The sequence below is a fragment of the Pungitius pungitius genome, chromosome 1, assembly GCF_949316345.1.
Source record: "Pungitius pungitius chromosome 1, fPunPun2.1, whole genome shotgun sequence".
In the NCBI taxonomy this organism is placed as follows: domain Eukaryota; kingdom Metazoa; phylum Chordata; class Actinopteri; order Perciformes; family Gasterosteidae; genus Pungitius; species Pungitius pungitius.
In genome coordinates, this window is record NC_084900.1 from 6,465,698 (window position 1) to 6,489,986 (window position 24,289).

General features: G+C 44.1%; 1 protein-coding gene across 17 annotated transcripts in view; it reads right to left on the reverse strand.

The window, feature by feature from the left end:
• LOC119221817 (adhesion G protein-coupled receptor L3-like) overlaps positions 1-24,289 on the reverse strand; it is a 182,496-nt gene that overhangs the window by 107,564 nt on the left and 50,643 nt on the right. For all 17 annotated transcript variants that reach the window (XM_062560901.1, XM_037477914.2, XM_062560879.1 and 14 more), the window contains one exon: positions 15,362-15,552. In XM_062560901.1, the coding sequence (XP_062416885.1) occupies positions 15,362-15,416 (55 nt within the window). In that variant the 5' untranslated portion in view covers positions 15,417-15,552. The remainder of the gene's footprint in view (positions 1-15,361; positions 15,553-24,289) is intronic.

Below are 24,289 nucleotides of genomic sequence, written 5' to 3' on the forward strand. Positions count from 1 at the left end.
TCATCTCCCACGAAAATGTGTCAGGGACACGGAGTTAAGGTCAACTAGCACAAATTATCACAACGAGATGAATGAGCCTCCGTCAGCGAATGAGCCGCCATCCGTCGAACAGATGTCGGCGACATGTGACAGCCCTCAACAACATGGTTTCAGATCACTTTCAGACTTCAGCTGAAGAGCGTAAGCTGAGACGCAGCGGATAATTTCCCAATAAATAATAATACTCCCCCTACAATTAGGCAGCTGGATCGTCTGGCACATTGCCACATAAATCCCCAGTAGAGAGGTAGGGGAGTGTGTGGGGGGGGATTTCTCTCCCCTAAATAAGTGAGGATGTAATATTTTACCCTTAAGAAAAAAGGAGGCTCAGTCCCTGCAGTGGATGATACCAACTACAAACTGTGTGCATTGGAATGAACTCTGAATTTGTTGAATTGATGGAAGAGAGAGGAGGACATGATCTGGACGGACCCCGGCCCCCATGGCTAGTGATTAATTAGTGCGTGCGTGGATCTGGATACAGTTATTTGAGTTGACCAATGGCAGCCTGTCAAACCCACTTCCTTATTTGCAATAAATGACATTTTCCAAAGGGAGAGGGGGGGGGGGGGGGGGGGGGGGTAATTTGCAGGACTACTTTGAAATTCATAGCAGAAAAAAAAAAAGTAGAGCATTTTTAATAATGCATGAGGGATTATTTATCTTGAAGTGAAAAACAGTTGAGGCAAATTGTTCTCCCAAGTAAATTACGTTTACATATGGCCGAAGGCAAGTGAAAACTCAAAGGCTTTGGCGTGGAATGCCAAATTAGCCGGGAAGTGAAGTGTCAAAGAACTCTGCAGATAGAGCATTTCAGGCAACACACGTCAATAAAAAAACAACGCTTGTGCTTGATGAGAATAACGTGAGGAATTGGTGCAATCACACTCGGTCGCATCGTCAAGGTGATCAGACAACTTTGGACAAAAGTTTCACAGCTTTGAATTAAAAAAAAAAAGACAAAATAAGTCTCATGACAGATAGAACTTGTAGATTGATGAATTCATGAGCTGACCACGGGAACGATCGAGACACACTTTCCCAATGCCACGTGATGGCTGTTGACGCCTCGACCAATGATCCTGCAAAGCACAATTAGCATTACTCATTATGACAGGATCCAGATATCCGCTCAACAAAGCCAACGAACGAGCCATTTGTTTTCGCCCCTGCTTGCGTTCACTGACACACATTTGAACACATTAATTGGCAACACACCACGCACTCGCAGATTCCAGCAGAGGGGGAAAAGACTGATTGAGGTTTCTTTGCTGGGCGGCGACGTGCAAATGCCAGTTTCAGACCGTCAGTCAAACTGCCCGTGATGCCTGGAGGGAAATTAGCTCTCGGTGTTAACAAATTAGCCCAGAGGGAGGACTAGATACAGCGCAGTCATACTAAAGTGCCGCACCACACTGGATCAACCTCTGCATGTTAATCTGCTTTGTCTTTGCTTTGTGTTTGGGAGTGGGGGGGCGGGTGTTATGAGAAGCAAACATGCCACCATCTACCTGATGAATCCGAAGAAGCAGCGGTCGTTACAGAGTAGCTGAGTATTGCTTTTCGTCCCCCCCCCCTCTCTCTCGCTCCCTCTCTCTCTCTCTCTCTCCAAAGCCAACAGCGTATCGACACCATGAGAGTTAATAACTGTGAAAGTTAATAAATTGGTCAGTAACCGGGAGGGAAATCTGCAGAGGACAGCAACCTCCTCCTGGTGATATGCTCCCAATGGACAGTTAGCTCAGGTTTGTGTACACACAAGTAACAAACACCAGTACCTTGCCATCACTCCATAAAAGGCATGATTCACGTACTCAGAACGCAGGGGTGAAGTGTCTTTTCATCCAGCAAGCACTTTCATTGCATTAATCACTACATCAATTTATCAAGTGTATAGCTGTGGCAAGAAAGAAAAAAAGAAAGAAAATTAAAGGGAGACTCTCCCATGAAGGTCTTATGGTCAACCCCACTTTGGCGTTGACATTAAATCAAATCCAACTTACAATCAGTGATATTTAACTATTTTCCATTTATTTATTAGATTAGGTGAATTATTAAAAAAGGGACATAACGCTTCATGTTACCGACAGTTGTTTTAATCGCCAATTCCCGACACACGCTGGCCGTCTTTCTTGTTTTCCCAACCTACATGTACACAGAGCAGAGGTCCGCTTCCTGCTTCCCGTCAGAGGAGAGCCGGAGGTGAGTCCTCGGCGCCGGCAGCAGATGACAGTCACGTCTGACATCGTTCCGCTGTTTTCGTCTCCTTTCACTGCCGCCTGCCGCTTGCCTACATCCCACCCACATGCACAGGCATCGCTCAGGGGAACATCTCAGCCAAGACTAATGCACCTTGGCCCTCACCTACTGTACGGTGCCTCCCAGGCTAAAATGAACACAATCGCTGTCACACATACGCATAGGAAATAGATACACACACACACACACAACTCCCTGAGCAGGCATGACTCAACACGCCCCTATAGTAACACGTGCCCTGATTGTAATTGAGGTCAAAAGAAAAGAAACAAGGGGCTGACTTGTGTGAGGAGAAAGCGGTCTTTTCCTCCCTCTTCTTTTACCACACACCATCAGATAAAATTGCCTAAGAGCACACTGGAGGCAAGGATTGGCTAAATTTAGCATCGCCGACCGAGAACTGCGGCAGGAACGCAGGTTGTTCAGCCTCTAGACAAGGGAAACACTCGAGTGCAGGGGCAACGCATTCGATATGAAAGAAGAGGAAGAAAAAAAAAGGACATGCACGCTTTCTATAACATCCTGCGGTTAAATTTTTCAGATTTTTGAAAATTAGTGTATTTTCTAAAAAGGTACCACTTAGACATCCTTATTATTCAACAGAAGAATCCTCCTTGGAAAAATTCGTAGCTTATTTTGTTTCAATTTTTTTTTTTTTACATATTCCAGTTAGCTTTGAATTTTATTAAAAATTTTTATATAACTAATAAGTGTTGGTAATTCAAAATGACATTCAACCACGGTGGCCACAAATTAGCTCATTCATGAAAATCTATTTGCAATCATGGCAATGTGGTGGAGGAAGTATTTGAATTTAATGAACTAAACAATTTAAACAATTCTTTAATTCAAAAGCTTACAAGTTTCTGCATTCACAGTTTTACAAGATGCAGAAGCATACAAGTACTACCAGCACAATGTACTATAAATGTAATGTATTACTGTATTGACATGAAAGCAGTACTTCCATGTAAAATGTAGCATTTTTAACAATACTGATACTGACATTTTGAGGTGCTTTGCGTGTAAAACTATTAATATTCATTGTAACTACTACATTTTTTTTAACTTAAATAAAAATGTTGGGTACAACAAAATTGCTTGTGTTTAATATACTTCCTTTACTTTGATGCGGATTGTGTGGCGATTTGTGACTAATCCGTTTTTTTGTAAAACTGCTTCAGGTAATATTTCAATTGTTTGCTTGTAACACAATGAAAGCAGTGTGTATTTTGCCAAATCTCCTTCGATCACAATTTCTTATAATGCTCTCACTTTATACCAAACTCCATCTACGTCAGTTTGTCCTTTACAGTGTGATTTAGAGTTTACCCCCCGTATCTCTTTCCTTACCGACTGCACTCCATTTACTGCCATAGCAACCGATAATATACAACGAGCTCCATAAGCTCCTTTCACGCAAAATGCAGCACAGACTGATGACTGAACAACAAGAAAATGCTTTCTCTTGTAATGAAAGGGAAACAAGGCAATACTGCTGTCAGAATGGATCCCGGGGGCTTTGCTCATTATAGTCGTATTAATAGTGCAATGCAGAGTGCAAATCGAGCGGAGCCCCGTCGCTAACATACTGGCCACCAGGTTACCACCAGCACAACCAGACTGATGAGAACGTGAGCCTGTTGATTCGGGAGGGATAGCAACAACAAAAAAATCAGTTGTACATACAAAAACATATTTTATATACATCTATAAGCACAGTGTGGTGCAAAGATAGTCACATCATTTACATAAAAACAGCATATTAGTGGAAATATCCGTTATTCGTGCTGAAAACGTATTCAAAATGTCGCCGCACTTGCAAAACAGGGTTGTGGGATGTAAGGCTGATTCCATTTGAGGACAAAAACATAAAACCGTATCTCTCGTTCGCCGCGCTCTTGCTTGCATTCTACTTTGTCACAAATAACCTCTCCCAAGGTACGAGCTCAATGAATTACATTGTACTGATTTGTTTTCTGCAGCAGGGCACATTTGGAAATGAACCTAAGCAAATTCTCTCTCCCATATTCCTGCTCGTAGAAACGTTACTGCAGTGTAATATCCGAGGGGCAAAAAGCATGAATTAATACCAATTAAAGCTCAGCGCTGTACTGTTTACTTACATAATGAAGAACAAGAAATTATTTAAATTAAAATGTGATTTCATGCATATGCATTTGTTATATTCCTAAGATTAAGACATTACCTCAGAATTGCAAAAATGGTTGTGCCATATCCATAATATCAGGCACTGGCTAAAAACCAAGTCACACTTACTCAAGTGTACTGATATTTTCACACAAGCAGTCAATGACAACCTGAAAGGTATGATTCAAAGGCATATGAATGAGCATATATATAACAGTGACATGATGAAGAAGCGGCTGGGGGGGAGGGGGGAGGGGGGAGGGGGGGGGGGGGGGGAGATGTGGGGCTTTGCCCTAAATATTGTAAGAATCCAATGGGTGGTGGAATCGGCAGATTAAGGGCCGTCTGTATCTGTACTGGAAGTAACTGAAAGCTGTTCCTTTTCTTTTGTCACCTCACTTGCGATTTGTTCGCTCTTGCATGTTTTCGAATGCGCATCGGCCCACTTTAATACAACGTGCACTGGGTTGGGGGAGGGGTTGTCTCCCAAGGGACATGTTCTCTCTCTGGCGCATACACCTACACAGAACACCATTCGAGGATGAACATTTTAAAAGAAGGCCCGCTCGTCCTTTTCCCAGTAGGGTCACTGTAGCTAAGGAAGCAACGGACCATTTGCTCAATTCTACAGCTACTCCGGTTTTTCATGTAGGAACGGGACATTCTTGAAAGGGAAATCTACTCCCACTCTGTTCTGTCCCTACGGCTCTCGCACAACGTTCTTGCATTAGAACCCCGGTCAAAAGTGGTCGAGGCAACGCTCCGATTTGCCGGTCTGCGTTCATGGGCTGGACTCGACAATCAATTGCGCGAGCTCGTGGCAATGCTGAATGGTTAGCATTGGCATACTCAAGAGGTTGGAGCCGACGAAAGAAGAAAGGGAACGTGTGGGTGGCACTGTCGTAAAAAGTAGCTCTTGAAAACCACCAGGTTAAAAGTCCACATCGGGAAAGCAGAGAGACAAAGACTTAGTGTCAAATTGAGAAGAAAATATGCAAAGGCGGATTCTTTAACCACCCACATAGAGGGAAATAACCTCGTTCCACATGTATGCAATCAAGGCAATTAGCCTGGGTGGCTACGCTACAACTGAAACACACAGCTACGATGATCTCCTCTGATCGTTCTTTTTTCTGTATTCAACATGACAGGTATCAGACATGGTTTTAGCGTGCGGAGATAATGAGAGCTGAATATGTATGAAGCAACATGTACACGGCGCCCACTCATCGAATCATCTGGCCTCATCTCTCAACATCCATATTGGACTCTGAAAACAAGCAGAGTGGGCATGAAACAGGAAGGAAGTGAGAGATTTGGAAAAATCTGCCGCATGGTTGCACAAAAGCAGGTTCAGAGCTGTGATGAGTGCTAAAGTAGCACATAGAGATTAGTCTTGCACCTTAAAAAGCTGCTCATTCCCTGAGAAGCAGCAACGGTTGAGAACAGTTCAGGAATGCTGCAGAGCATGAGCAGTTCTTCATAAAAATGCGTCCAAAGCTTCAGGCATGCGGCCATCTACTGAGTTATGTTGTTTTGCTACGAGCTGCAGCAACTGACTGATTGACCCTTTCGATACAAGGGATGGTTTTCACTGGACTATGACATGGTTTATACATGTCCGGGGGCTATTTTTATGAAAACCGTTAATTGTTTTCAGAGTTGCATGGACGCAATACCTTGATGATGGGAAGCCACCATTTGACCAAAAGGAAAACTGTGGACTACATTTCCCATCATGACGTCAGTGGTCGCCAACCTGTAGCTAGGGAGACCTCCAAGATTGTTACATCGTCAACAGAATAAGAATATGATGAACTTTCAGGAAGTGCACTCTTAGCTGAAGGCTAACTTTGACATTTTGGATGAAGTCATTGAACATTAGCTGTAAGTACTTCTTAGTTGCACTGTGACCATTGAATTTTGAGCTTAAAGTTAATTACTGAAACTAAGAAGCAAATACAAGCTTTAACATCAACAATTTCACAGTTTGCACAGCGTGTGTGATGTACTTTTGATCTATTTTACTCATTTATATAACAGAAAGTAAAAAAAAAAAGTTAGACACTATGGAATACAGACCTCCCAAGGGGGGGGGGGGGGGGGGGGGGGGGGGGGCTGTGACCTTTTCTGTGACCTCCATGCAAAATACACACCATTGTATTATGCAGAGGGCTAATATGCAGCTGAGAAACATCTGCAGCAGGTCCCATGAAAATGACCCATTTCGTTTGATGCCGCTGCTCGCTGTGGAATGACATGGCTCACTCTGCCTCTCCAGTTTCAACCCTTTCCTCAGTCCACCGTGCGGCAAAGAAAGGAGCGTATTATCACACTGAAAATGGATCTCCTTCTAACCCCCACCCCCGCCCACCCTTCTCCTCCTCCCAACCAAATGAGGGGCAGTGATCACGGCGGCAGCGTATGTGTGTGTGTGTGTGTGGTTGTGTGTAAAAGTGCTTGCATGGCTCCATGTGTGCGTGGAGAGTGGGAGGCGAGAGGGAGTGCACCACTGGGGAATGTGCACCTGCAATTCTTCTCATTGGACACAATCGGCCTTTTGTAGGGTCCCATGCACCGAGAGGGGGGGGGTGTCTGTGAAAGTCATAGTTCCTGCCCTTTACCGAACCTCCCAAAAGAAGACATCATCACCACACTGTTCTTTAACTCCGTTGGGAATAAACAGTCGATGCATTCCACAGATGACATGACAGCAACGCACATACACACGACTCATCTTACTTGAGAGCTACCAGATGTAAATAAAGCTTGTGACACACTGGTTCATGGGGGAGGGAAAAAATGTAGAACGGATGTTTATATTAAATGCTTGTTTTGAGGTGATTTTGCTGTTGCTGAAGGTTTGTGTCATTTTGTTGGTTTACTGCCCTGAGTAGTAATACAGTGACCCAGGGGTCCATTATTTGAAGAAAAGAAAAGTGTTTGTGTTTTCTATAATCTCAGCAATTCATTTGGCAAATATAAAAATACCATATGTGATAAACTAATGGCCAAAACTACAAAAAATAGGACGTACATTCAAAAAAAAGTAAAAGCCACTTCTCCTTCCAGCTGAGGGTCAAGGGAGTGTACTTTAGGGAGTCTCTTTGGTAGAGATAGCAGTGATCCATGGCCTGAACTGATGAAGCCTCCCATGTCTCCCAGCTGTAGTGGGAGACTGAAGCCAAGTGGTGACCCCCAGAGTCTTGATATAGTACATCTGCCAGGTATGTGCAGGCCAATAAGCAAGATTTGTTTTTGAATGTGTGGGAAGGCTTGAGAGAAGCAACATGGAGGGAGGGTTGGTGGAGGGGAGGGGGGTCTGTATATCTCTGTTCGCTGCGTGTGCACTAAATTAAATACATAAACCAGTGAATTTCCCATCCTGTGAAAAGCAGGAGAACTGTAAACTACTTGAACCTGGCATCCTTCCAAACCAGGGGGGGGCGGCCGAGGAGCTACCATTACTCCAGTGCTATCCATTCCCCTCTCCTTGTATTTTAATGAGAGCACAATAAATAAGGAAACGCAACGGCCTCCTCCACAATGTAACCCTTCTTTTGTCAATGGCAGTATTGAATTCCCTTTCGGGGCCACTGGGCCACATTGGAGGCCATCTCCAGTATCAACCCACCCTCCCAACACACACACACACACCACTGCCGCTCTAACGCTGGCTTCCTCTTGCGCTTATCCTCAAGGTCTCAAGGGCTAATCTGTGCCACAGTATCATTTGATTTCCCCCCCCCCTCCCCACCCTACTGCTTAAAATGCAGACTAACAATACTTCATATTGATTTACTGAGACAAAACAAAATTAATCACCAGCTACAGTGCGCGGTTGGTGTATTCAGTGACAGAGCTGGGTGAAGAAAGCTCAGGGTCACGCACCACCCTGCCCATGATTGATTTCTGCTGCGTCTGTGAGAACTTTTCACGCAAATAGCATCAGATCTTTGGCACTCTCTGTTTGTGTATGGATACATGCAAAATTCACCTGATAGCTTGAGGGCTGCGTTAGAGAGACACAGATCAAAAGGTAAAATAACGAATGAATCTCTTTTTTGATTCTCTTTTATTTGGTCAAATAAAGGCTTCCTCTTATCCTCGGAGTCTGCCTAACTCCAGTATTTTCCTTTGTATTTCTGTAATGCACTTATCCTAAAACCCTCAACAGCAGCAACAAAATCGGATGCATCAAACAATCCTAGACTATAATCAAGATTTAGTAACATTGAGCGATTAAAGGCAGCAGCCGGTTGTTTTACCGATCTTCATTCACAGGTCTGCTTTTTGGTTGTGCCGACAGGGTGTCACTATGTCGCCTTCTTTATCAGCAGAAAGTGCCAGTGTGTTTCATCTGGGGGAAGTGGGAAAGTGCTCCGCCGCTTGCTGCCGTGTGGCTATTTGGAAACGCTTACACAAGCTGAAGTGCATTCCCCTCCAAGTAAGACACGCATGTCTCAATGTCGCTGTGCGACAACACAAACACAACATCCAGATCGATACGCTGAGCCATATTGCGCGAATAGTCAGACGGGTGTAGATATTATCTAGTTATGAAAATAAAAACACCAGTTCAGCTGCATCAATACACAACCACAGCACTTGCCTAGAGCCAGTGCGACATCAAGAAGAAAAAAAATATATTGATATACTGGATTCCCTCCATGCGACTCTCCTCGCTCTCTGCACTCCTGTGCCTAAAGCATGTGCTCTACATATCCGTAACAAAAGAAACATTGGTGTGTACAGCACCGCCTGAAGTGGTTACATAGCTTTTGCGACATGCAATTTTATCACAAATGGACAGCACTTAATCCATTAATCCAAAATTGAGGAAAAATGATTTACTTTATCAAATAGGTTTTAGATAGTGGCGTGCGACTTTGTCCAAACTGTTACAGTCATCTTGGACCTTGAATCTTGTGTGTGACTCATATAACATATGGAGCAATGCCGCACACGCATGTTATAGCAACATGTGGTATATATAATGAGGGAGATTGTAATCAGAATAATTAGCAAATGTGCATATTGTACGGCCTGGAGGCATGCACCGTAATCCTGTGCTGTGGCAGCGACAATTCATCATCGTCAGCCTCACTGTGCTTCACTCACACGCTGACGCAGTGGCGCCCGCCGGTTGCTAAAGCCCGATGGCGGAAACAGAGCTGACGGGGGGGGGGGGGCAATCCTGCAAAGCGGAATAATTTGCATACACAGCACTGTGGTGCCAAACATTGCGACATTGTCTGCGCCCGTGTCGTCGGAAATACAAACATGTCACACGCGCAGGGATGTACAGGCGGCCGCGTTTGGCTTTGTTTCTACAGCCAAAGGAATGAAAGCATATGCTGCTGGTATGGATTTCACAGTAGTAGTGGGGGGGGGGAAGTAATTAACTTGGAATCGAGTAAAGAACAGGTCCCCGCCTTGTGCCCCCTGCGTGGGTTTTGTTTGCCCTTCCTGCTCCTCACACTCCACCCGCGGCCCAAATTACTGCCGGAGCCCCGTCGCTATGCGGTGCAGGAAGCCCTGTGGTATTGCACGCCCACCAAATTTTTTTTTTGCCCTGTGAGCCGGTCGCCGCGGTGACTGAGCAGTTCTCTCTCTCTCTCTCTCTCTCTCCACGCCGGGGCAGACAACGGGAGCACATGCGCACTTTACGCGGGCCTAATGTAAACTAACATCCACCGGCACTTGACCTTGCTGTCAATATCGATCCTCATTAAACACCATTCGGCCGGCCGCAAGTCCACTCTAAATGGCATCATTCAGCGCTTACCAAATTACGCCGGTTCAACTTGGGCTTAACGGATGGGGAGTCTAATTCATTTATTTGGAAGATATACACAGGTTCCACTACGGACACCTATAAAACATAGAGGCATTTAGCCCCCCCGCTGCCCCTCCCCTTGCTGTTCTTAATGTTGCTGTCATCCATTTCTCTTGGGTTGCAAGTTCTGACAGCAATTTGGCAATGTCTACTGGTGCCATGGGCAGCAAAGGCCGGTCTTTTATTCCCCAGATCAAGCAGGTATTGATTTTTCACTCATTATAGAAGAGCATAAAGAGAGAGAAGGGATTTCTGCGCGCCAGGAATAACATGGAAACGAGAACTGAAACTGAACGCAGACAAAAGTGCAACTTACCGCCAGAATTTTACCTTACATTAAAATCTTCAAAAGTACTTTTCAAATAAGAGGCAAGACCTGCCAAAACTGCCATACAAAACATTCTCAAAGCTGTGAAATAAACATCTGAATGACAACAATGGAGGCCACCCTTAGGGTAGGTATGAAATAAGTATTTATTTCTCTATAACTGCAATACCATTATCTGTTTTCAGGAAGCCGTGTGTGGCTTATGGAAAGAGCATAAACCACTTTCTGGGAAAAGATTTGAGAATTAAAAAAAACTGTTTAAGCACTAAACCCAGAGTGTTTTTTAAGAATCTCATCAAAACCATTTTCAAAGTGATCCTGTTTTTCTGTTTTAAGTCAAGGAACACAATTATCTAAACTCTCCATTTTGCCGGCATTAGATTGCTTTATCATTAGATTAAAATATGTAGATCTCAAGTCGGAGCTTTCCTGCAGGGCCTAAGAGCAACTCATTTTGAAAATGCATCTCTGTTGTTCACTCATGCTTATACTTACGACTGTATTGAATTATGTTCATCATCATGCATAGTGCTATATTTTCAGCACAGATCAAGTGCAGTGACCGTGCACCGCGGGGACGTACGACTATCGAAAGGCACAAGCGGATGCTTTCCTGCCTGCGCCGGTTTACTACTTGCCTGGCCCGGCCTGGCCTTGGTATTCATGGCCCCAGTATGTGCAGTACATTGCAAACTCCAATTTGAGCGCTGTTGTACACGTTTCCAAACCGTCGTCCAGTCGGAATGAGGCAGGCTATCTTGCACAACTGGCGCTGGGGTCGTGCAGGAGATAAATAAATGCTAATAGTGTGGAAGGCCACGCCAGTTTGGTCCTGATTGAAATTTCTCAATTATCGGATAGATAGACGATTTTATACAGACTTTCCTGGTCCCCTGAGGATCGACTAAAATGAACCTTGTGAAATCCTAACATGCTTCACCAGAGTGAAACAACCTTGGTGTCATCTTGCCTTTAATTCACCTTCACTAAGAATAAAAGATTTTTCTGTAACTAATGTGACATTCAAATGCAAAATGTACTATCTGTCTTTACACTGTGCCCCTGCCAATGAATGATTGACATCCACCCACTCCCCAGCCCACTTGTATCAATGCATCAAGAGGCATCTCACAGCCACAACTAAACCACACATGCCTCAGCGGGCCCCACAAAGAACCCTTTCTCACTTTGAAATATGAGCAACAAATAAATCATCTGTTTAATTAATTAAGCAAATTAGGCAAATCCGGAGACGCCTTCTCGGATGGAGTTGGTGCCCCGGCACAAGGAGATTAATTAAGTGGATCCGTGCGAGAGCGGTGAGAGGTTGGCTTTTGTAAGGTGCTTGTTGGCATTACATTTTCTTACTTTTACATTGTGTCCAATTCCAGCTTCGTGAATGACATAGAAAAACAAAAGAGAGATGGATGTTTTACTTCTTTTCTCTCTCAGCCACTTTCACAGAGTCACCACTTACCAGAAATTTTCCTGAAACTTACTTAAAAAACCCCTATATGCTGAACAGATGCATCGGGTACACGGCTCCTTTTGCCGTATCAGCCATCCCTCATTACATACTCCCCCCCCCCCCCTCCCTCCTTCCACAGGATGATATCTGCTTCCAGGCTTGATGTATGCACCAGTATCTGACCATGAAAAATATGTGTCAGACTTTACGCTTTCATCTCTCGGATTGGCCCACGAGCCGTCATCCATTATAGCCGCTGTGTCTCAGATTCCACGCATTGGTGTAAGTGGAAAGAATAGAAAATCCTTTCTGCAGCGTTTTACATGCACAGGAACACATGATTAATGTGCTGCTCAGGCATGGCCAGAGTGTTTGGGACAGTGCGTTTGCATTGTTATTCACCGGAACAAAAAACAATGACAAGTGTGCGTTTTACTTATTTTTCAACCCAGTGACAGCATTTGTGATAGAACTTTTGATATTAATCTTGCCAGACTGCATGAAAACCCATGCGGACACACACACACACACACACACACACACACACACATGCATACAAGAGCAAAAGACATTTCTCCACCCACTCACAGCCACAAATCCCTTCTCCACTTTACCATTCATAAGCTGCATTCTATCATTGATATTATTTCATCACGCTTGTCCAAAAATATTCCTCATTTTCAGAGAGTGTCAGACAGCCGATTGCGTATCGACGGACACATGAAGACAGGGACGGAAAAAGTGCCTTTTTAAACACGCATGTTGTGCTGTTCGCTGTGTTTGCTTCTATTCACGTGAACACGCGTGTGCATGCCTGTGCCTGATTTGATATTTGGGGACTGTAGATCCCAAAGTAGGCCAGCATCCCCCGCAGTACGCGTTGCCAACACACTAAGGCGGAAACACGCACAATGACATGGTGGCAAATACTCCCACAAAAGCTTCTCCGGCAGCGGAACAATTCACTGGCAACATCTGGATGTGTCTGCTTACGGCGCCGGGTTTGGGGTGTTACGTTATTTATTTGTCTTCGTAAAACTGCCAAATGATGTACTTTGGATGTCAACCTCTTCGTCTGGTGTTCCTTTGGGACATAGCACCAAAAACACATAGCGACCGAATGGTGTCAGCGGCATGTCCCCTGTTCCTATGAGACCAATGCGTGATTGATTGTTGCGTATGAGTCACAGAGCAGAATGATTGATTTACAGGACCGCACAGGTGTTTTGGAACGTTTAAGCCCATTCATGACAAATCATGCACGCTTGATTTGCTGCCTATCATTGTTCCCCAAACAGTTCACATTGCTTTTACGATTGCTGAATGCCTTTTTTTCCCCTACCTTTCATACCATGAAGACATGAACTCAAAGCAATGATATATATGTGACGGTAGGCAAATACTATCACCAATCCTGAGCATTATGGTATGCTTGAAAAAAGTTTTACGGCATTCATTTGAAGTCAAAATTGATTTAAAGCTAAAGGTTTCCCTCTACTACTTGGTCTAGTGTCATCAGTTATTCAAAAAAGTTAATTTATAGCAGAGTAAGATCACATACAAATCCAACAAACTGCTGACCTCCATCGCTCCATCGTCGAAATACCACTGCTCACTCATAGCCTATATAAAACGTTCTTTGTTCTTTGAGTGAGGGTACTTGCATTATTATGCTGTTGTGATTATGTGATCAGTGGCATTACAATAATATGGTTTATCGCACATCATTTTGGTGCAATAATCGCACAAAAAAAAAATAGTCCTAGTTTTACCTTTGGATTGCGGCGCAATGTCCTACAACTCAGCTGTAGAGTGTCCATGGTGACCCACCGCGACACTTCCTCATTGGACGGGGTCCTACAGTTAGTGTTAATCAAGCAAATGGACCGTTGATATGCATTAAATTCCCTCTGTTCCGATGGTGTTTAAGGACAATACATTTCCGGTCAGAAGTCAGTGTACAACCTGTGCAAGGCCCACAAGACCCACATGGGTCCGTCTAGAAATGCTTACACACCATGAGCTTGAGGGCATTATTTTCATCAAACTCAAAAGGGTACAAATGAATCCACCAGCGGCATCGCGCTGTAACTAACTGGGTTCCAAAAGCAGGAAGTTAGGGATTATTGCCAAGAGATATACACACACACACACACACCCATGTTAATCCCACCTTCCAAGAGGTATCTAGTTAGTTATGAAGTTACTTCTTATCTAAATGTATTTAACCTATATTTGTCATGGTCGGGTCTAAGTGGCGCCAGGCGGTCTCACACTAATCCGCTGCCACACAATGTCTCAACCTCTGGTCAAGAAAGCGCTCTTGAGGACGAATGCATGACGCGTTGCCGTCCCCTGACGTCTCTCTGTTGAGCATTAAGACAAAACTAACGACGCTGGAGAGCGTGTTGTCATTAGCGCTTGATGTTGAACTCCGCCGTCTCCGCCCCTGCTCCAATATCGCGGCGTAAAAACTATTTAATTAGCTTGAAATCACCCGTTAATGGTTTTAGCCGTATCCAATTAACACTGCTACGGGCTATTGCCCCACTCCCAACACTCCCTACGTCTACACCCTACTTGATTGTGACCAGTCGTTCCACACCCACAAACCACCGGCGATGATTTCTTTTAATCGGAATTTAAATGACTTAATTTAGTTTGCCTCTGACACAACTCAGAGTAGACCAAAGAGAAATGCTGCAGAGCCATAGAGGGGCCCTGCTTACCCAGCTGAGTCCTCACAACTTGATCTGGAGATCTCAATGCGTGAAATGATAAAAAGAAGTCATTTTGGGGTTTTTTCCTCCTGCAATTCTCACTTTACTCAACATGCGCCACAAAGCCAAAGCGCTGTTAATGATTTTTTGAAAGCAATTTTGGTTCATTTCCTATTTCCTAAGAGAGCAGGAGACTGAGACAGGAGCAAGAGGGACGGATTTAAAAATAGAATAGAACAGAATAGAAAGTCAAGAGAAAGGAACCCGAAAAACGCCAATAAGAAGAGTGAAGAAAAGAAAAAGTTCCCGGGTTCCCGTTTCAGGAGCAGAAAAAAACCCTGCTAATTAGCGAGAGGAGACATAGACTCCAAAATTGGGACAGACATAAGTCCAAAGGCTTCTTTCTCAGAATCTGGCCCTTAAATAGCAAATGGAAGAAATCCTGAGACGGCTTCAAATCATGCCAGTCACAGAACGCAGTGCTTTTTTTCTTCTCTCTCTCCACACATCTGCTCCGCGCAGACACAAACACAGAGGCTCTAATGAGCCAAACTCACCGAGAGCGGCTGGTGCGAAGAGGCTGGCGAAGACTAGCAGGCGTGCGGTCCACATGGCCTCCTCCTCTTACCGCCCGCTGCCAACGGTCCCAGTTGAGTTCAGTCTCTGGCCCTCTTTATGGCGGGGGCTGCGTCCGCTGTGCCACAGGACCACGAGTCCGGTTGCTGTGGTGCCAGAATCTGTCCAAAATCTGAGAGCAAAAAAATAAATAAATGTAAAAACATACATGTTAGCTCAACAGAAGACGTCACATGTGTGTCCATTTATAGGAGCAACTTGTCTTTTCCAAGAAGCACAACAGATGGACGCACCGCGGCTTCGTCGTCCTTGCACAAGCGCGGCCCTCGCGGCGCCGTGTGCTGTCATCGAGTGACACGTCGTGAGTTGCTCAATCGCCCATCGGCTGAACTCATACCGGGTGAGATCAGACAAACGCCAGGCACGGAATGTGTGTGTGTGTGTGTGTGTGTGTGTATTCTGTTGTCTGCTCAATCAATGTGTCAACTCGCCCGTCTCCACGACGACCCGACGAGAGACGAGCCGTCACTGCGCGGCTCGAGCTTCGTTGCACCTGTGAAGGTTTCCGCGCGGCCCAAACAACGACGACGAGAGCAGCGCACGCAGGCGACAAAATGGCTAAGCAGATTTACTCGGGGGGAGCCAGATTGAGCCCGAGCTTCCCTTCGCCTCCTCTCAGCTCTCGAAGTCATCCCGGAGCTATCGCCGCTTAACATCAGATGCATCGAATGAGCACCAGTGTGAGGAATGCGACATTAAACACTTGCCGACGCCGATGTGTCAATATTCACCAAAAACTGTGTGTAAAAAAAAAAAAGTGCGACTCTGCATCTTATGTGGGAACTATGAACGGATGGGGACAAATTGGGTTTTAGCTACATTCTGATGAGATTCCCTAAAGGGGATCATCCCCATATCATGATATTAAGGTTAAGTCAGCTTTAATGATTAGGTAATCCAAACCCCTCGATTATCCACCATCAACCGGGATCTCCTGCCGAAATCTAATCTGCGCAAAACGCTGAAGCCAAATAGTGCGCACACTGCCGCCATCCTCCACGCGAGCGTCATCCTCGCTCATCAGGCGTTCCGTAACGCATTTTGCACAGTTAATCCCAGTTTAGGACGTCAGCAAGGCCGCATGCGGAAGGGTCAAAACGTGAAGGGACAAGGGACTGGGGAAGCCGACTGTCATCCCTTCACGGAGCTATGCGTCCCATGTCACAGTGACATGTGCCCTTCTCAGAATCTACTTCTTAATGCCCATTCAGAAATCCCAGATTAGAGCAATCAGATTTTTGGGAGCAGATATTGTTGGGTTTAAGAGAAGCGAAGCGAGCCCTTTTCTGCAGCAGAACATTTAGGGCAGCATTAAGGGGTCAAAAGTCAGTGTTCTCATCAGCAAAGTCTTGGCAGAAGACCACGAGCGAACAAAACTAAAATCACATCTGCTCTTCTTGACTTCAAACTATACGATGACATGAAAAAGGCAGTTTTTAAAGAGTGTATTTGATCAAAGAAATATCCTTGTGAGTAAACAGCTCTTAATAAAACACTGACAGCTACATGAGAGCTGAATTAAATATGACATCAAAATCAGATGCACTGACTCCCATGACAAAAAAGAAATACATTATGACAGGAAAGATCATATTTGAATACACAGTCCAAGCGGCAAATTAGACCTGAAGTTTCTTCTCTATGAAAATGTCTAACGTGTAGATAAGGACCCGAAGGGATGCACAGGCAACAACATATATTCGACATGACAGCCTGTCACTGAGCTACACTGTTTGCCTGTTGGCAAGATTGTTTTAAAAGATTAAATTTAGTCTTTTCAGGTTTGCACCCAAAGTGTAAAAAAGACGCAGCGACGGAGGCCGTTTCCGTTGCAGAAGACAATGAGTGTGCGTAGTCTGTGTTGGTGAGACCGAATGCGCCATATCTCACAGTTTAACCGGTAAAACTACTTGCACAGGTGTTACTTAGAAATTATAACGTTAAATGAAAAACACTTCACTATCACAGTCATTAATTTACTCCGACAAAAAGGAGAAAACTGCTTTCCACCGCCAAAAGAACACATCATAAAATAGATATTTATGAGAAGGGCTTGGACCCAGTTGAGAGAAAAAGTTGCGTAAAAAAGGTAAAACATTTTTTTTTTTTTTTTTTTAGACTAAGCCGTAGTCCAGTATTGCCAACTGGTCTTGTATTCCAGAAGGAGAGCCGTGTGATACATTATGGCGCTGACGTTTCAAGGGCACTCACTCTGAGGGCGGACTGAGGATACCTCCGTTAGACGAGCCGGGCCAACGTTTAGCAGCTTGTTCTCAGCCACATCAAGGAGACTTCTTCACCACTGCACGACCACTTTTTTCTAATCAGCCATGTTTGTTGTTTTGGCTGCTTCAGTAATCATGCGTGTGCAAAGCCGATCAGATGAAACCTGACAGATCTCATTAATTGACTTTTTTTTTTTTTTTAATCTAAGTAAGGCCAAACGGAGCCGAGCGATATAGAGTAACAGCAATACTTGATGAGGGGTAAAATATGATGCCTCGCGGCTATCGGGCGACTCGGAGAAAAAGACAAATGGGAGGCGTGGTGCGTTAAGGGAGATGAAACCTACTACATTAGTTTGATTTAACTCGGGAGTCTCAATTAAGGCTGCATTCAAGGGGCCTGGGACCAATTGAGAGCAAAATTGCCAAAGAAAATGCATTGAGGATTCTTCTTAGATGAACATGTCAATTCAAATGAATGCATTCATTACTCCTTTGTGTTCATTTTTCCAAGACACCTGTAAAGGCGTGTCACCAGATTATTCACCACTGAACACCTGCCACCATCTTGACATTGATAACGCTCCCGCGCTCCTCAAATATCCCCCTCTTCACGGTAGCCATATTGACATGAAATAGTAGGCAAACACAGGTTTAATTAATGAAAAATAATTAGGATTCCATCGTTGGAGGGTAAACACGGGTGTGTTTGATCACATTAATTGCGACCCGGTTCCTTTTTTCTGGGGTGGCGCGCTGTGCGTGCCGGCTCACAGGAGTGGCTGTGGCACACCAAAATGGAATGGGGGTTCTTGGGGGGTTCATTTGATAAGGGGCGACGTGTCAAAATGGTCTGCTGTGTGAGGAAAAAAAAAAGGCCCACACCCCGGCTCCGTTTGACCTGGAGGTAATTAGTATCGTTGGAAACACGTTTGTTTACCTACTTATTTCATGTCAAAACGGCTGCTCTGAAGAAAAAAGGTCTACTGGGGCAGAGTCAAATTCGTAATGTTCTAATTAGGCGTGATGTGTGACTGTACTTTATCAATCACACAACACCTGGAATCAACGTTCCTCGGGAGGGCAAGCTGGAAACCTAAATAAATTTATTTTGAAAAAACAAATGAAGAAAACCATTATATTGTGGTGTATACGTTGGCATTTGGTTTAATTACCTGTCACCACTACAGTGTAATTTCTCTCACACAATTTATTTTGGGGGCCATTTCTTTACTTTCTCTAATTCCTGAATGAAAGACTGCCAGGAGTAAAGGACAGTATGCCCATTGTTTTGCATTCTTTTTACATGTACTTTTCATATTTAAATACACAACTTCCAGTTTACATGGAGTCAGATTCTCTCCACTGTGGTTGCTGCTTTGGCTCTAAGAGAACAAGTCAAATCCAGTCTGAGAAGAACGGCAGCTCATTTTAAATCTCATGCTTATTGGATGTACTCTATTATCTATACTATTGTATTTTGACGGTTTCCATCGACTTAAATTTCAATTAATCCCAATGAGGTTAACAACAGACGCATGTGACAATGTATTGTAATTAAAAAACGAAACCTTATCTGTTCTAGTCCAAATCTCATTTGATAAACCATTAAATTAAGAATACAATAGCCACAAAGCCGCCCTGCTTGTGTATATGTATCATTACAGTTGTGGATATTAACAGTAGATAAACTGATTATCATCCAAATGAACTGATACCAGTTACTGGTTATTTTCATTTTCGCGATCAATGATCTATAACATTTCAGAATATACTTGACAAGACCCACTATAATTGACTCTTAGTCTTCAATCTCTAATCTTAAGTCAAAGCACAGCATCAAATACTGACTGTAGAGACGCTCTGCAATTACAAATATAGCTACGACTTTTAAAAGCTTGCTCTTAAAGCTTCATCACACACACATGGTGGGCACTTTACCACCTCGGGGGCCATTCTCCATTTTTCTCTTACTGACCCGAGGAAAGCAAATAGGATTTTCATGTTTCCACACACATTCCATCGCTTTCTGCAACAAAGTGAAACGTGATCCTCGGTGTTCTCGGTGTGACGGGGGTATACTAAGTAGGATGTTACCAGTCACGCCTGCTTCATGCCGCCCCCCCCTGCCCCCACCCATCTTGTTGCCGGGTTAAATACCATGTCGCAGATTTTCAACTGTTTCATGTCCAGATATGCTTATCACACCAGTGAGGGGAGCCTGGTAATTTTTATGGGACAGACAGTGTGTTCATGCAAATAAGGTGTCTCACATAAAATGAATATTAATCCAGCACACTGTCTGCATACAGTTTGATGGATGAGCACTCACTCGGAAATCGCAGATGAGCGCAGATGATTTAAATCGAGACCGTCCGTTCACCCTTGGTGTGGCTCCCAAACCTCGCCGATGGTTAGAAACGGAGCTTGCTGTGATACTAAACGCGGCAGGAAGGTCCACATCATGATTTGTAACACGAGTTGAAAGGTGTGAAAAAAAGGAAAGTAAATGGAGGAGTGCCCTGGAAAGTGACAACGTGAGCAGCAGGGCATTCACTCGTACAATTGTTTTTTGTTTTTTTTTCCCACAAGGGAGCCCAACACAGCTAGCCAGTGACAGGCAGATAATAGCGCTAACTTTAGCCCGCACTGTCTCCGAATGGTCCTACATGATAGGCTTGTTGAGTGTGACCGATGGCTAGGGTTAAATAATGGGACCCTCCAGACGCATGAAGGTATTGTAACCCCCTCCCGACACACAAAACACGCCCCGACCACAAGACAAATGACTCGACGTCAACGGACGACAAAGAGGAAGAAAAAACAAAAGAAAAAACATGGATGCAAAACAAATAAAACAAATTGCCATAATAAATATTTAATAGTAAAAAGGCAAGCATTGGGAACGGGGAAACAAAGCACAGAGGCCCGGGCAGACGTACAGTTTAGTTTATTAATGCAAACGGATGCGTCTTTTCTATCTGCCTTGAGACAGTTCTCCATTATAATGCAAAGCTCAGACACTTTCCATTTTCCACCTCTTCCTTTTCTATCCTCCCTCTCTTCTTCTCTCCGCATATCTTGCCTAATGCAGCACAAATTGATCCTGAACAAAGGAAGAAAAGAGTGGAATAGGCGGAGCGGTAGGAAGGACAGGAAAGAACAAACTGGGAAAAGGAGGGGATGTAAAAGATTAAAGGATGAAGGAGAAGAGGGTGGGAGACAGAGAGAGAAACCAGTGAGATAAATGGGAAGCATGGATCACATTGCTTCATAGATTATCTTTTTTTTGAAGAAAAAGAAAACAGACGTGATATCTGAAGGTCATGAAGAGCACTCAGCCGTTGTTGATGAAGGATGCTTATTTAATTCAAATTCAAGGAGGTCCCGACCTCTACGTCCATCAAATGAAATCAACAAGATACGCTCCTCATTTCAGCAGTGGTGGAATGTAATTCATTACATCGAGTCAAGCGCTTTACCTAAATGCATTATACATACATATATTCATATATTAAGTATTCCACAAAATGAGTTACATTGTATATTCTCATTGACACAAAAAAAAACTAATGACTGAAAATGTATCGTTGTGGATTCCAGCGATTATATAAAGTATTTTAAATTTACCAGCTGCAAAATGCCAATGACTCTATTTACTATGAATTAAAACATCGAATCGTAGATCTACATTTCAAGTCAAATAAAACCAGACAGAAGCAGAGCTTTCCCTTTTTCTCGCCCTATCTTATTTTCTACTTCCCTTCGTAGAAGTGAGATGTGGCTGCGCGGCAGAATTTGAGCTCAAAATGCAGTTGATGCCGTTCTTATGCTCAGCGGTGAGCCTGCAGCGGGCGGCACTTGGTCTTCGTGTTGTTCATAGCCGAGGAAGCTGACCCACTGATCTCAGTCCACCCAAACCTCCTCGAAGGTGTGCAGCGTTACTCTTTCATCTCTCTCACATCTCCCGCACGATTAGCAATCGACGTGATCGGCTCAATTGAGTGAAGCTGCTGCCGTATTAACGCAGTCCGCTGCCCTAAAAGCCGCCTGACCTCGTGAAGGACGGGGCCTTTACTCAGTCAGGGCCTGGACCAGCATTCTGCCATGCCCACTGTGGCGGTTCAGGGGAAGGGGTTACCATGACAACCTTTTGCCGTTGGCCATCCATCTCCTACCCGGAGCACTTGGCTCGCTGTGCCCACGAATCACTGGAAGTCATTCTGTGGTCGGGCTAGATTTGGGTTGTGAGCCTCAAGGCAGCAGAGGCGTAAACTGCATCACTGCTCATGGCGCCACATAATCAAACAAACAAAGATATATATATATATAAAAACACACTGTGACCTCGAAGGTAAATCCCGTGCACAATATGGATTTCATATATATATATATGGTACAGCGGCATCAATATATTGCCGACGTAATATGCTTACCAGAGCAATTCTCCCAGATACAAGTTGACAGCATTGGCAAGGCTTATGGATATGATGGATACTTGGTGGGAGAAAAAAAGAGCTCACAGCCTCAAACATTTTTAGGCCACCTGCAAAGTCTGACCTCATCACCTTATCTAGTGAATATCTCAACACCTATAACATATATCTGACTGAGCTGACCATTAGTTAATTCTGATGATGGCTGGTAAACCAGATGGGCGTCCGTCTTCTACAGGCTAGTTTACAGGTTACTAAACAGTTAACATACGAGGGCAGCTGCAAAGCACAACGAGCACTGTAACGACGAGCTCTAATGCACACAAGGAAACCCAATTGTCACACCCCTTTCAAACGTGAAACAAAGGCCTGCCAGACAGTCTGGACTCAGCTGAGCCGCGTTTGGAAAGCATCTGCTCAGAAAATGGCCTGCTTTTATCTTTATTCTTTTTCTATTTACTTACTTACTTTTTTTCCAAGTCCCAATTTCCCTGCATGTTTTATTCCCAATAACGGCATTAGCATAATTGCCCAATAGACACTTCATTGCCTGCCAGATTTGAGACTAGAGAGTAAACCTCTCTAACACACACACACACACACACACACACACACACACACCCCAATTTGAGCTCAGCCGCTGAATCGGGGCTACAGCAAATTCCAATGTCAATAACACTGATCCCGGTGGCGCATGCATTTCAATATCTGATGCCGAGCCAAGTGCACAGAATATAATGAAATCTTAAAACACGATTGCGGAGCATCCTCCGTCTTGGCAAATGTGGTGCACATTTTCTACAAGTGTTATTAGTCCTACGCTTAATGCACCAAACACACACCTGATTACAACGCCAGCCCTCCCATCCAGCTGGCGATGCACGTCGGCTGAACCGCAAATCGCAACGGTGCGTTGAGGTGGCACCAAGATAGTGTAGCACGCCGGCAAGAACGGGCTGTAAATGTTCTGTAAATGAGAGGTAGGGCTGTGTCCCAAGCAACCACAGTGGTCACGACCACAGGGAATTCAAATGGGTTCCACCTGGACTCCACTCACAGCTCAATTAGAGGCAGAGCGCGAGAGGAAGAGGAGGGGGCAGGGTGAGGGTCTGGGGGGGGGGGATATTTAAAAACTGCTTGGTGGCGTAAATAAACAAAGTCCATTTATGTCATCCACTACTGCGTCGTTTTATGGTCACACACAACATAGAAATCATAAAAGACCAGTAAGCAAGGCCACTTCTTATTACATAATCTAGTTTTAGAAAAGAGGTCTTTTAAAAAAAAAACTGAATTCTCGTTCACGCGCCGGGTGTCAACGAACATTTGAAATTGAAAGCATATTCAAATAGAAAGAAAACCTGGAATTCGACTACAAAATTGAACGGCGCCTTACATCTTGTGAACAGCGATCACTCTGAAGTCGTTATCACTTTAGAGATGGGCGAGTAGCATCTGCTCATTTTCGACGCTTGCTTTTTAAACCGAATCCCCCGCAGACCATGAGGAATGGATTTCAGGGGCGAAAATACTCCAAAAATACATCTTTGAAAAGTTCAAATGTGTTTTTCAAGAACAAACATTTGAATATTCTTTTTGGCCAATTTCGACGGCACTCGTTCGCTGAACATTAGTTCCTCGGGCAGTGTGAACCCAGAGTCGCACGAAATAACATAACAGATTTTCCAAAAGCTACCTAGATGGAATGAGTCGTTCCCTGAGAGGAACAGAGAGACGGTATAATTTGGGACCGCTGCCGTGATTCACTGCCACACAGTGAACACTTGAGGGCCCTTTTATTGAAGCTGAACAGTTGACATTTCCATCAAAAAACATTTTGCTCGGACCTGCTTTTGTCTTTCATTGTGTGAAATGCCCTGGTCATAGCAATGTTCTGAATGTGCAAATAACAATATGAAAGTGTGAACGAATAATCGATGCATGCAATATATTGTGGTGTGTTTTGTTGGCGAGACATTATTGATTCACTGGCACTGAAAGTGAAATGCATTCTTTTGTGATGATTTCTTCGTCCTGCCTTTTTACCTTTGTGACACTGTAAACACAATGAAGAAATGTAATGGAAAATGTAGGGTTTCTGGAAAATATTCTCTTTCATATAGTGTCTAACGCAGTACATTCTAGTAGCTGTGCCATCACAATATAATTGATCTCAATATTTGCTTCT